This window comes from Artibeus jamaicensis, unplaced genomic scaffold (genome assembly GCF_021234435.1).
Source record: "Artibeus jamaicensis isolate MK-2021 breed Jamaican fruit bat unplaced genomic scaffold, CSHL_Jam_final contig_2259, whole genome shotgun sequence".
In the NCBI taxonomy this organism is placed as follows: Eukaryota; Metazoa; Chordata; class Mammalia; order Chiroptera; family Phyllostomidae; genus Artibeus; species Artibeus jamaicensis.
This window is the reverse complement of record NW_026521468.1, coordinates 8010348-8024454: the sequence shown is the minus strand read 5'-3', so window position 1 is coordinate 8024454 and position 14107 is coordinate 8010348. Positions and strand designations below refer to the sequence as shown.

Sequence of the window (14107 nt, the reverse complement as noted above, 5' to 3'; positions counted from 1 at the left end):
GGTCACCTGCTGAGCAGGGGGCTTGCCCCAGGCAGGCCACGTGGAAGACATTGGCATCAGTTAAGTGTTCACATTAACAAGTGCTCATGTATCATCCACTGTGTTCAGGAGCCCAGGTGGCCAAGGACAGATCCAGCCCCTCCTGGGGTGTGGCTACAGGGACTGTGGCCTCAGTGCCCAGCGTGTCCCCAGTCCAGATGCTCTGCAGTGGACACCACGGTAAGCACCAGTGTGTGAGCTGGAACAGAGAAAGCCCACCCCCGGGGCTGGGCCAGCTCAGAGGAGACACCGTCTCACGTACCCAACAGTAGTGAACCCCGCCTCCGGTCTGTGATCCTTCCCGCCAATGGGCGCGCGGCAATCGATGCAGAAGCTCCGCTCCATTGGCCTGCCACACTAGGACACGGGCAGATGGCCGTCAGCCCCGCCGCACGCTGCTGGCGCGACACCGGGCAGACGCACCAGGAGAGCCCACTCCTCGTGCTCCCGCATTTGGGGGCGGTGGGGAGGGGAATAGCACACGTGTTCCATGCAAATTATACAGAACATGGGTAAATTTGGATTTATTTTTCAAACAGGAGAAACAACTTAAGTTCTCTCCCCAAACAGAATCGATGTGCGTGGCAGCCCTCCTTCATTGGTGCATCTGTCCCCAGCCCCCTGGTGGCCACAGCCCCGGTGTTGCTTCCTGACACCAGGAGTGCCACATCCCCTCAGCGCCATGATGATTCCCTACTTCAAAGCGCATGCTCCCCAATTCCAAAGTCTCCTTCTGCACCCCTGGGGTGGGGCGATTGTGACTCAGTTGGGAACAGGCCACACCCACCTCAGGTCCCCAGCCCGAAACCTCCAGACCTGGGCGAAGTCTGGGGACAGCCTGTGACAAGCACATCTCAGGGACGAGGAGACAGTGGACTCAGAATGAAGTGCACGTGTCAGCTTCTCCCTCCACGCCTCTCATTTACTTTATTAAATAACACTCATCAGCTCAAGAGCCTGCAGCTGAGCAGGTAGGTACAGATGATGCTAAGAAGGGCCCCAGCCAAGTGCGTCAGGATTCAGGGGGGAGGGACACACAGGTCCCTCCCCACAAAGTGCTGAGACTGAGGGCCTGGCGGGCACCCTTTGTGTGTCCAATTGCAACACCTTGACCAGCTCTCAAAGAGTCTGTTCTCCTTGAAGGTCAAGACCCTCATTATCCTCCTCCTCTTCCTCCATGAGCCCCCAGACCGTGCCCCAAATACCCAGACTCACCTCTCCTACGGCGCAGTGGTGACCTTTGGGACACGCTGTTGGAAGACAACAGGGCACGCGCTGGTGACACCCTTGGCTCAGAGGGACAGCTACTCTCTCCTCCCTGTCGGCCCCACCACGTGGGCAGAGGGCGGTGTCCCAAACACGTGTGGGGACCTGTCTCTGAGTTGCACTCTATGAAGCAGAGGGGAAGTGGAGCCCAGGCCCAGGCCAGGGCTGCGTGGGAGCCAGGTGGAGAGTATCCTGCACACTTCTGTTCCCTGTGACTGCGCTGTTTGCCGGGAGCACGTTCTATAGCAGCTTTTGAAACCAGTTTACGAGGGTTGTTTACTCAGGCACCGGCAGAATTCTCATCAAGTCAGGGCAGTACTGTTCTGTGTTCTAGTTTTATTTTTCTAAAAGCCCTGTTTTGGGGACAAACACTGGGCTGTGCTGTGACTGAGCCTCTGATGTGCTTCCCGGCCCCCTTCTCTCTAGGCAACAACTGTCCAGGGACGCCGGGGTGGGACCATCTGCACGCTGGCACCCACCACGGGGCCCCGCTTTCAGCCGGCAGCTCACATGGCGTCAGGAAGCTTGTCAGAGCTCAGAGGACTGTGACTGTCTCAGTCAGTGACACTTACTATACCAGTGGACACCTTCCAGGCCCTTCCAGCGTCTGGCTTGAGCCTGCAAGTCCTCAGGCATCGTCGGAAGGAAAGCCCTCTGAAACATCAAGACAGCAGAGCTCGCTTCAGAGGAGGCAGGAGGTCTCGAGCAACGACACCTTCTGACTTCCCTTCCCCTTGACCTCCAAAGCGGTCTGCGAAGAAGACGTGACAGCTCTCTGTGTGACAACAAGCGCAGGAGTATTCTCACCATTACCATGGGCTTGGACCAGGGGCAACAGAGCAGAGGAATCACGGGAACACAGTTCCAGTGTCCCCGTGCAGGCTGGGGACAGCCTGCCACGAGGCCGCCACGCAGTCTTACCGCCATGGTTGCTGGGGAGAAGGCCAAGTTCTTTAGAGGTTCCAAGACTCTGTGTTGTCCGCAGAGGAATACGACGGCGGCATGAATAGCCATTTCTGTCACCACTCCCTCAAGGTTGCTGCCACGGGGACAAGCCCTCAGCAGTGGCAGCGCATTGGTCACAAGGGACGTTGCGAAGTGTCTCATGTCTGGGGAGAGGCTCTGGCTTTGTTCAATGAACTTCCTCAGAGCCTCGCATTGCTGACAGGAAAACACATGTACAAGTTAAACCGTGTAAAGGAGAAGACCCCAGAAATGCAGAAGTTTGCTCTAACGTCAGTCACACGTCTCGACACCCCAAACCCAGACACCATCGCAGTAAACGGGGCTGTGTCAACGCCCTCTGCAGGGACCCCCCGAGAAGACAAGCTTCACACGCAGAATCCGCAGCACAGGCCCGAGCTGACCCACAGATACTCTGTTTTGGTGAAAAACATCTTTCGTTCTTGACATTAGTTTTAGCCATAATTCCCAAAGCTTTGGGTAAATCAGGAAGTAGCCCCTCCTATGAGAGCAGCTAAAACCCCCACCCTGATGAAAATTAGGGATGTAAATTGAGTGTGTGACTTTTCCTTCTACTCAGAAAGTATCCCCTGAATGCTGAGGTGCAGACACTTGCCTCGGGTGTGGGGTGCAGGCTGGCGTTCCGGGATCTGTACAGACTGGCGACCTCTCGGAACAGCGCCAGCAGCAGGTAGGCTGCCCGGTGTGTCTCGGGGCTTCTGCAGGCCTGAGAAGGGGACACCAAGGGAGGCTGTGCCATGCGGACAGCTCTGTCCAGGCAGAGATTTGGCCCCGTACCATGGCAGGGGTGGGCACCTCGGGAGGCACTGGACGCCTGGACCCTGCAGCTCAAGGGCTGTCTTCTGGCAGTGGCTCCAAGACAGCAGGTTCGAAAGAGATTCTGTTACAGTCGGGCACCTGTGTCTGAAGTCTCCTGACAGCAACACAGACCACTGTCTGTTCTCTCTGATGGCGTGTCTGCCGTCAGGGCGTGTCTTGCCTGGGAAACTTGTCCTGAGCACGTGTCTGACTTCCTTGGGTCCCGGCACCATGGATGCCAAGAGTAACTCGGAAGGGAGCGTGGCCAGAACACTTGCCAGATTAGAACCTAATCTTTCTTAACACGAGCATACGTAGGACTGTCGGCGTGCACAGCGCAGAGACAACTGCCACTGGCAGTGCCTGCGTGTAGGGTCTCAGAGGACTTGCTGACACTGAGCATCTTGGCGGGTCAGTGAGCCTGAGCAACACTGTCCACCCAACTCCGCAGCTGTCGCTCTCCTCACTTGGCCAGGTGTGTCCCTGGAGGCCGTGGGCCCACAACTGCCCACGTGGCCGCCCCCCTCTGGGGCACCTTCCATGGTGTCAGTGGACATAACCACGGGAGAGGCACCTTCTGTGGAACCTGTCCTACCTGCAGAGCCGTCTCGACGGCTGGCAGCTTGCAGTCCAGCACGGCTTTGCCCACAGCATCACGGACAGCCTTGTACTCCTGCCCATGCACCAGGAAGTGATCCATGTGGCCTGGATGGTCTCTCTGCAACCCCATGAACACAGCGTCACTCATGATGGGGACAGCGCAGGATGCCTAGCAAAGCACCATCTGTCCAGGTCGGGGAGCAGGTCATGACTAGAGGTCCAAAGGCACGGACCTGGGGTTCTGGGGTTCTGGGACGGCCCCTGGTGGGACAGTGCAGGGCTGCGTGGGACACTCCTCTCCGCAGCTGGCTGGGTGGCTGAGGAGGCAGCACTAACCCAACGGCCCTGCCTGTCTCCACTCAGAGCGGCGCCAGAGGCCAGGCAGCTTCACCACATCAATCTCTGCTCCAACGGGAGCACAAAAGGCCACAGTGCGCATTGCCATTTCTACAACCCGGGACAGTTAAGACCCGGCTCTTTGAGCACACGGTAAGGACTACCAGGAGGCCCTGAGGCCAAATGACTGAGGTTCACCCATTCTCGGTCTGGCCCTGCCTGTCCCCAACAGCCAAAGACAGAAAGGCCTCGCCCTGCAGCTGAGCCGCTTCTATGTGGCTGAAAGCAAAGCTACAGGATAGTCGCTCTCCCCTCCTCCAACTCTATTAGGAGTGGCGCCAACAAAAGTCTGCTGGGAGGGGACAGAGAAGGGGCCGCACGCCCACGCACGCCCACGCACGCCCACGCACGCCTCCCTACAGCAGCTGTCAACGGGCGCCCAGGAGGTTGGAGTCCCGTGCCCAGAGCAGCGGCAGCACCTGGGGCTGCCAGGACTGGCCCTCACCTGCTGTTCAATGACTTCCTTGGGAAACACCCACTGGGCTGGGTGGCCAGGCCGGGAGAGACCCTGCACAGACTCCATGCCCAGCAGGCTCGTCAGCTTCCTCACCAGGTACACCCGGTACCAGTCGTTCCCAGCCTGCGTGCAGAAGCGCTCCACCTGCCGCAGGTACTCCTTCCTCTCCTCAGTCATCGCTACAGAGTTCAAGGGGAAGGCAGTCAGTGCCAGGACTAAGTGGACTGTCACTGACTGTCTGAGATGCCAGGCTAGGTAAACAGGCGTGCAGAGTGAGACACTGAGAAGGCGGAGCCCACGTGCCAGCCCCCTGCCCTGAGTTTCTGAACAACAGGGCTCCGGAGCCAAGGTGAAGACAGTTGTGGAGGAACGACTTGCCCGAGCCTTTCCGCAGCTCAGCGAGGACATCGGCAGCCCTGTCAAGGCAGAGGCGGACCCTGGCCACCTCCTGCAGGCCCTCGACCGAGGCCTTGGAGGTGGGCTCCCAGGGCCTGCACAGGAGCACCCGCAGGAACTGCACGTCCTCCTGCAGGGCTCCTGGGTCGCCGCTCCCAGAGAAGGCGCCGCTCTTCTCGTGCATGGAGTCCTAGGGAGTCAGACGGGGAAGAGGTAGTTCTTGCTCATGTCAGCTGACCCCCAAACCCTCCAGTGTGACCGTGGAGAATCAGGAAAGGACCAAGCATGTGGTAGGTTGGAATGTAAGTTTTCTGAATCATGGAAAGCTATCATTCCTTTTCACTTTAGGGGCAAGAAAGGGGGACTAAGAGGAAAGAAAGAAAGGAAGGAAAGAAAGACAAACTAAAAGGAAAAAGTTGAGTGTAACCTGACTTTTTTCGTAGACATTTGAAGGTTTTTGGAAGTGACAAACACAGAAAGACGGGGAGGATGAACGGCGTCACAGCCCCGTGCCCAGAGCTAGGCCCCGCCCACTGCAGTGCCGCGCTGTTCCAGGCTGGCTCCCCTCCGGCACACCAGTGCCAGTGCAGACACTGCTGGGGGCAGCAGCATGGCTTTGAAGCCCTTTCTACCCTGCACAGACGCAGCGTCTGTTAACTTGACCCGACTTAAGTGAGTCTGTGACTTTTCAGAGGAACTTGCCCTTGGCGGGGGGACGGGGGAGCCTTGGGTGGGGAGCACGCACCTCCAGACAGCTGGTGAAGAGCAGGTACAGCTCCGTCTTGTCTTCGGCCATGAAGGCTTTCTTTTCTAACAGGGTCAAGTAGTCCTGGATATAACCTTTCACTTCCCGGAAGCTACCGGAAGAGAAATGGTAAACCTGGTTATCTCGGGTCCAGAAATTCATTTCCCCCAAAAAGTAGCTACCTACTTACCTCTCTCAGACTCCCCAGGTAAATGTATACACACGTACATAGAGCATGCTACATGGTTTTAACGGAAATATTTTAGCGCAATAATGCAGGAATATAAATGCCTTGTCTTAGACCAGCTCTTCTTAAATGTCTTGGTTTCAGGACCCCTTCGCAGCCTTACAAATTACTGAGAGTACCAATGAGCTTTGGTTTACATGGGTTACACCTACCAATATATTTTTAAAGATTTTATTTATTTTTAGAGATGGGGGAAGGGAAGGAAAAAATGAAGGAGACAAACATCAGTGTCTAGTTGCCTCTCACGTGCCCCCCACTCAGAACCTGGCCTGCAATGCAGGCATGTGCCCCAACTGGGAATTGAACTAGAGACCCTTCAGTTTGCAGGTCACTGAGCCACATCAGCCAGGACTATATCTACCGATAATGATGGCGTTAGAAATGATCAACTCACATAACGACAATGAACCCATTACACGTTAAAATAATTAACATTTAAAAATAAACCATTTTTCAAGAAAAAAATTTATTTGTAAGAAGAGTGTCTTTGTTTTTCCTGCCTCGCACAGGGACCCAGTCGGCTGGACCCTGCAGCCCGCCGGCTGCCTGTTGGCTGTGCTGACGTGGCAGCAGCCGAGACCTGCTCGGAGGAGTCCCACGGTCCACTCTGCACAAACTAGGAGTGGAGCTTTTTCTGACAAACACACAACTTTGTGACGTTTGTATCCAGAAAATAGTCATGCTACGCAGACCTTGCCGATGCTGACACATTTTTATTCTAAAATATAGAGCTTAAAACCTGACATTCTTAATAGTGCTACCCATACTAAAAAGTCTTCAAGAAAGCTGACAGGCTCACAGTAGAGGATCCAAATTTACAAAATTTCAATTTTTGCTTAAGAGCTGAAATTTTCTGGACTTCTGCCAAGATGTAGACGTAGGTGGAGGAACCACCTTGCCTCTGTGCACAACCAAATCTAAGAACAATTCTTTTTAATAACAATAAACACAACCAAGCCACACGGAAAATCGACAATACGGAGTCCAAAGACAACTAAATGCTCAGCTAAACCGGTAAGAGAAGCGAAGCCAGCAGTGGAGCAGGTTGGCAAGAAAAAATCCCTGGGTGGTGTGCGGTGGGCAAGCAGCCGAAGGCACTGACCGCGGGCTGGCTACGGGGGCTGTCTGCGGTCAGTCGGTCGGTCGCGCATCTGCGTGCGGAGAAACCAGTGAGGAGGGGAGCCTGCGCCGGGCAGCAGGCTCGCACAATTCCGATCAGATAAACAGGCCCGGGGCGAGTGGTGTGACTGGATGGACTGGGCTAGCGGAGAGGACTGCCATTGCTCCCTCTCTGACCACGCCCCCACACACAGCGTCACAAACCAGCGACCTGGGTCGCCCCGTCCTGGTAAACAACTAAGGCTTCGCTCCGCTTACTTAACGGCACGAATAGACCAAAAATGGCTCTAGGACAACTCAGAGCCCCAGAACCGATAGATCTAAGCGATGAAGAAATAGCCAGTGTTTCAGATGCACAGTTCAAAACACTGGCTATCAGGATCCTTACAGAACTGGTTGATTTTAGTCACAAATTAGAGAAACATATGGAAGCTAAACTGATTGAAATGAATGGTAATACAAAGGAAACCAATAATAATGGAAAGGAAATTGGGACTCAAATCAAGGGAGTGGACCAGAAGGAAGAAAAAAATGATCAAACAGAAAAGAATGAAGAAATAAGAATTCAGAAAAATGAGGAGAAGCTTAGGAACCTCCAGGACATCTTTAAACGTTCCAACATCCGAATTATAGGGGTACCAGAAGGGGGAAAGGCACAGCCACCAGTGGAAAACTTATTTGAACAAATAATAAAGGAGAATTTCCCCAATCTGGCGAAGGAAATAGACTTCCAGGAAATCCAGGAAGCTCAGAGAGTCCCAAAGAAGTTGGACCCAAGAAGGAACACACCAAGGCACATCATCATTACATTAGCCAAGATTAAAATGAAGGACAGAATCCTAGAAGCAGCAAGAGCTAAGGGGACAGTCACCTACAAAGGAGTTCCCATCAGACTGTCAGCTGATTTCTCAAAAGAGACCTTACAGGCAAGAAGGGGCTGGAAAGAGGTATTCCAAGTCATGAAAACCAAAGACCTACAACCAAGATTGCTCTACCCAGCAAAGCTTTCATTTAGAATGGAAGGACAGATAAAGTGCTTCTCAGATAATACCAAATTCAAGGAGTTCATCATCACCAAGCCCTTATTATATGAAATGTTAAAGGGACTTACCTAAGAAAAAGAAGATAAAAAAGATGAACAGTGAAAGGACAGCAAACTCACAGTTATTAACAACCACACCTAAAACAAAAGCAAACTAAGAGGACTGCTAGATCAGGAGCAGAACCATAGAAATGAAGATCTCATGGAGGGTTAGCAACAGGGGAGTGGGAGGAGGATAAGGGGGGAGAAGGTACAGAAAATAAGTAGCATAGACAGTAGATAGAAAATAGACAGGGGGAGGATAAGAATAGTAGGGGAAATACAGAATCTAAAGAATTTGAGACACGTGTTCATGAACTAAAGGGGGAAATGGTGGGGGAGGGGTACGCAGGGTGGAGGGGAATGGAGGGGGAAATAGAACAAATGTAATGGCATAATCAATAAAAAAGTTAAATAAATAAATAAAAATTAAAAAAAAAAAAAAAAAGAGCTGAAATTTTCTCATGAGCAACAAAGGCCGCAGTTGCTTCCCCCGATGGCGCAGGTGCCTTTCGCTCATTTTCAAGGGGAGGAAATTCCAGGGCCCCTGTGAGGACAGGTGGGCGTCAGCACAGCAGGTTCCGGCACGGCTCCCCTCCGGGTAGCTAACTTCGACGGGGTGTTCAGGTCACATCCTCAAGGGCCGAGATTCGGTCAGATTGATAAATTTAACAGCTTCACCCAGGACTTTCTTCTGGGAAGCTGCAGCCCTTAAACCAGCACGTGCCTGGGATGAAGGAGAGAGTAGCTCCCGGGACAGTGTCCTTAGTGCTGAGATGCCAGCAGTGACCGAATGATTGGAAAACGGCCTATCCTTTTAGCGCTGTTTGAAAAGCAGTGGGGGGACCTCCCAGGGGCCCCATGAGTCCCGACGCCCGCACGTCAAGAACCGCAGTAGCAGATTGGCACGAGCACCCAGGTGATACTGCCCTGGATGTGTGTCATCATCTGATGCTGTCCACACTTAGTGGCCTGAGTCGTGGCCAGAAGGTGTGACTGGTCTCCCTGCAAGTATCCAGGCTAGGAGCAGCTCGGGGTGAGGTCAGGTGGGAGGGGCTTGGGGGGGTGGGGCCGTGCTCAGCAGGTGGGCCTGTGGGCGCTGTCACCTGGGGCTGCCTGGAGAACTGATGCCTACGTTCCCACCGAGAACTCCCAATCCAGCCAAACTGGTTCTCAATACACACAAACCATGCACAGTGCAGAAGCAAAGAACCGACCAAGCCAGAGTGTCTGGCTCCCAGGCGACGCAGATCCAGGAGGCGGGTCTCCTGTCTCCAGATGTCCATCTTGCGATCAGCGCCGTGATGTTCAGGCTCTGAACTCTCCAGGACAGAGCATTTACCCTGTGAGTGGATGGTGTCTGCCCCCGTGGATACGGCGACACTGCATGTCAGGACGCGGGTGTCAGCAACCACGCTTCGTCTCTCCAAGCAAAGAAACTCAAGTGAATGTGGATTTCACACCCTCTGCAGTTAACAAAAGTTGCCTAACAGCTAAAGAGATTCTTCCCATCTCTCGAGTCAACCCTTTACGTATGTGCCTTAAGAGCGTAGGAAGATGCCGGTTCTGCACTAAAATGCACGTTGAGAGCATCGTCTTTGAAGACCCTGCGGAACCGTTTCCCTCAAGTGATGGGTGGGGTAGGGAAGTGACGCGTCCAGAGAGGGAAGCCGCAGGTCCACGTGACGAGTACCAACCGGGTCTCTATAGTCTGTGTCTGCTTTTGGCCACTTACGTCAGAAATGCTTGTTTCTGTCAGAACCTGTCCTGCAGCCCTTGATTTGGCCAACACCTCAAAGGGGACTGTCGATCAGAACACGGGCTGCGTGTGCCAAGTACCCCCTGAGAGAGCCTTCTGAATATCCATCACTTTCTGAGAATTTTTTAGAAGAGCATCAACTGACACCATATGGGCTTCTTTATCCATTTACAGACTCATTGTTGAAGTTTAGAAACTTAAAAAATGCTTAGCGGGCCCCTGGGACAGTGGTGGTAAGAGGGAGTGCCAGTCACCTTCCTGGGCACCGCACACCTCGGCAGCTTCGAATCGGGGTCAGACACAGACCCCTGACTCAGGGGTTCCCTCCCAAGCCCGTCACTGGACCCCCTTCCCAGCCACACACTGTTCTCATCCCTGACCGCACATCAATCTGTGCCGAACACGTCTGCCGGTGTGTGAGAATGGCCAGGCGCCCCCAAGACAGACACATAAGGAAGGTGGCCTGACCCCAGACAGGCCTTCTCCCCAGGGAACCAGCGGCTCGACCCACAGGGACTGGGGGCAGCAGAGAGCCACGCAGGGAGGCGAGGCCAGCGCACGGACCTGTACTTCAGGAGCAGCTTCAGGACCACGGAGCGGATGACGGGCGTCTTGTCCACGACGTCGTTGAACGGGGACAGGGATTTTGTGTGTTCACGGTGTCCTTAAACCAGAAGGAGAAAGGTGGGCCCGCAGTTCGCAGCAGACAGACAGAAGCGGGGGGAGACTGGGTTTTTAGCTCTAGCAGGAGAAGTAACGTACTCTGGGGTGCGCCTCTCAGCAGCAGCTTCTTCTCCACGAAGAGCAGAGACAGTAGCATGTCCACCACGTCCTTGTCCGGGGGACAGTTGTCTTTGAAGCACACGGTGGACACCAGGTCCACGAAGAAGCTGGTACACATGTGTCGGAAGCGGGCGTGCTTCTCAATGGCGGCCCTTGGGAGTGGGTGGAAACCTCGTCAAAATGATTGGTGGCAGGGCTCCGGGTCCCCGCCCCACACGGTGCTCTGGGATACAACGGCATTTTGATTTTTTAAACACAAAGATGCAAGGATCTCCTCGTGCCGATCAGAGCTGGTCTGGGAACCCCACCGGGCCGTGCGGACGCGTGTCTCAGTGGACACCGCGAACATCTGGACCAGCTGGCCCCCCTCCCGACACCCTGGGAGGGTGTCAAAGAGCCCCCCACGGGGCCCATCTCATGCTCCCTTCTTAGAAGCCTCGGGTGGAGGGGGCAGGAAGCCAGTCCTTCTGAGCAGGCTGAGGCCAGCTAAGCCCCCAGGGCTCCTGCCAACCTCAGTGACCTGCCCTGAAAAGCACTTTGCCAGCCCGGAGTGGACTTGTCCTCCGCCCTAGAACATGAGTGTCAGTGACATGCCAAGAGCACGCACGAACCCTCCACTCCCTGGGTCTCTCGTGACAGCTTTACATTAGTCATGGCTTTCTGGTCTTTTTACCTCTAACCTTGCTGCTTCCACACCCATCCTTAGGTGTGTCTTTGGGACACAGCAATTTTGAGACACTAGGTGTTTATGAAGGTACATTCCCTCCCACGGGACAGGATTTCTAAGGTTAATAGAGTTATATTTCTGAACACCGGACTAGCTAAAAGGAAGAAAAAGCCTCCTAAGATACAAGGTGTTTCACCTCATCTCCTGGGAAACCTTTGGAGAGAAGCCTTCTGGCAAGTCGGTCAGACAGAGCGGGCAGCTCATCTGCCCAAGGGTGAGGCAAGACTTGACACAGTTCAGGCAGAACACGTGGTCACAGGGCAGGTGGACAGGGTCGTGCGCGTCTCCCAGGCAGACGGGGCACGCCTGGACCTTAAACCTAGGAGGCAAGGACGCCGGTCAGTGGTGGAGCAGAGGGGTGGGCTGGGAGGCTCGGACTCCGCCCCCGTGGCCCCGCGCCAGGGAGCTCACTGGATTAAGGCGTTGCTGGCCCGCTCTTTACACTCGCAGAGAGTCTGCATCACTGCCCTGAACGGCCGCAAGGTCTTGATGTCCGAGTTTCCCTGCAGACGCTGGGATGGAGGGAAAGGCAGTGACCAGGAAGAGCATCGGCAGCAAGGAAGCCCAAGGAAGTTCAGCCAGCCAGGTGAGTCGGAACCTCCGGAGCAAAACACACAGCCCCCCTCCCACTGCCAGCCGGCCGCCCGGAGCCATCAGGGCTGCTGGTCTGTCTGCGGGGCGGGGCCTTGTGAGTGTCTTTCACTTTGGATGCTGTTTGTAATAGTGAGTCCTTTTGTCAAAGACTACGCTCTGACTCAGCACTCAGGACAGGGCACAGAACTGAACAGTGGTCGTGGGAGAGCCAGTGGCCTGCGTGAGGAAACCGTTCTCCTTCGCACTTTTAGACAAAACAGCTGGAGCTGAAAGGAGTGCACCAGCCTGCAGGTGACGTCTTGGGGAGGCAGAGCCCTGCTTGCAAGACGACCGGAGCGCTCACCCTGTTCAGGATGTGGGCAGACTCCGTCACCAGCTCTTGCAGCTCAGGCAGGTGGCTCCTGGTCCCCAAGAGAACGTGCTCTACGAAGAGCGCGACAGAGAAAATGCGGTTCCAGTGGGTTCTGTCAAGAGATGGTGCCACGCACTCAGCTGACCACAGAGCCTGAGAGGCATGAGGGGCCCTGGGGTGGGAGCACGAGCCACGGATCGGGGGCAGGTGGAGGGAGCCCTGTGGGAGCCCCGTGCTGTGCCGGTCCCCTGCTCCGACTCCCTGTGGTTGTAACCTGGGCCACATGCTCTGGACTCGGCCTCTGCCCGGGAGTCGTGCCACGCCTGTGAGGCCGGTGCAGGACTCATCCGCCAGGATGACCGCCCGGCTGCGTGTCCCCACCGTCCTGTCTGTCCCTGTCCCGCCTGGGGCCCTTTCCAGCCGCTCCCTGTCACAGTATTCCTGCCGTGGAATCAAGGAACCTGCCCACCCTCCTGTCACCACCGGTACTCCCCGAACACCACGTGCTTCTCTGTACCTGCAGCCCAGGCCCTGGCAGCGGCCCAGTGTCAGGGATGAAGGAGGAGAGGGCTCCTTCCACGCAGGGAATGGAACCGTCTTTCTGACGTGCCTGGGACTCAGTATGGGACTGGGGGGGGGCATGAGTGGAAGGCACCTTGGGTGCTGGCTCCAGGGACTCACCTGATTTCTCGGACGAGGTCTCCGGCCGTGCTCCTGGGGTCCTGAAGGTACCCGTCAGAGCAGAGGAGCTCCAGTGGCATTGACAGCTTCTTCACCGTCTGCAGCCACACCTGGGGGCTGGGCTCCAGCAGGTCCCTCAGCAGCAGCTCAACGCAGGCCAGCGCCGCAGACACGTCCAGAGTCTGGGCAGAGGGAGACCTGTGGATCGGTGGCGGTCCCGGCCCCTGGGGCGGCCACGATCCCGAGCCCCGAGACCCCAGCCGCTGGCTCGCTGTGCTCTCATGGTCCAGGCCTGCAACCTCCTCTTTTTCTTTCTTTTTCATCCTCATTCGAGGACACATGTATTGATTTTAGAGAGAGGAAGGGAGAGGGAGAAATCTATGCAAGAGAGAAGTATCCATCCCCTGGGTCCGGTGGTAGCCCAGACTGGGAGTCAGATCTGCAACCCTTCGGTGCACGGGCGACGCTCCAACCAACTTTGCCGCCGGCCGGCGCCGCAACCTCCTCTGCACTGTGTCGGAGCACAGCAGGCACTCATGAGAAGTGTCTTGACTTCTGAGCCGCCCTGACGTCTGTGCCTGGAACTGGGCTCTCCCATTTGGAGCGTGGCCCATCAGCTCTCCCTCCCTGGTGGCCCCAGGAGTAGCCCCCACCCACTCAAGGGAGGCCAACGGCTGGCCGGGAGCACTCACTGTCCCCAAGAGGGGCCATACCATCTCCCGGGTAGCCAAGCCACGGCTCCGAGCAGCTTCAGTTAGGCTGTCTAGAATCGGGGGATGGATGGTCAAGATTCTGGAGAAGTTCTGGAGCCGGATCCTGAAACGCTGATAGGCCAGGTGCACCCAGGGGAGGGAAAGGTCCTCCTGGGGGCTTTCCTCCCTCAGCTGCTGGACACAGGAGCACAGGGCCATCTGCAGGAGCTGGGGAGGAAACCAGGCTTTCAGTGGGACTAAGAACAGCAGAAAAGAAGATGAAAACTCATACACACCACCAGCACTGTCCCCGGTTTGCTTCCCGATTCATCCCTTCTGGCACTTTTACATCCATACCTGCCCTCCCCGTGGTCCCCAAGTCCGTGCCCCG

General features: G+C 55.6%; 1 protein-coding gene across 1 annotated transcript in view; it reads right to left on the bottom strand.

The window, feature by feature from the left end:
• RNF213 (ring finger protein 213) overlaps positions 1 to 14107 on the bottom strand; it is an 88376-nt gene that overhangs the window by 10497 nt on the left and 63772 nt on the right. The window contains exons 41-56 of the mRNA XM_053660806.1: positions 13738 to 13944; positions 13025 to 13206; positions 12335 to 12455; positions 11809 to 11909; positions 11534 to 11716; positions 10650 to 10822; positions 10452 to 10551; positions 5682 to 5793; positions 4919 to 5126; positions 4529 to 4719; positions 3683 to 3805; positions 2885 to 2995; positions 2227 to 2466; positions 1878 to 1959; positions 1255 to 1289; positions 302 to 396 (exon numbers count right to left, since the gene is read on the bottom strand). Coding sequence (XP_053516781.1) covers positions 302 to 396; positions 1255 to 1289; positions 1878 to 1959; positions 2227 to 2466; positions 2885 to 2995; positions 3683 to 3805; positions 4529 to 4719; positions 4919 to 5126; positions 5682 to 5793; positions 10452 to 10551; positions 10650 to 10822; positions 11534 to 11716; positions 11809 to 11909; positions 12335 to 12455; positions 13025 to 13206; positions 13738 to 13944 — 2264 coding nt within the window. The remainder of the gene's footprint in view (positions 1 to 301; positions 397 to 1254; positions 1290 to 1877; positions 1960 to 2226; positions 2467 to 2884; positions 2996 to 3682; positions 3806 to 4528; positions 4720 to 4918; positions 5127 to 5681; positions 5794 to 10451; positions 10552 to 10649; positions 10823 to 11533; positions 11717 to 11808; positions 11910 to 12334; positions 12456 to 13024; positions 13207 to 13737; positions 13945 to 14107) is intronic.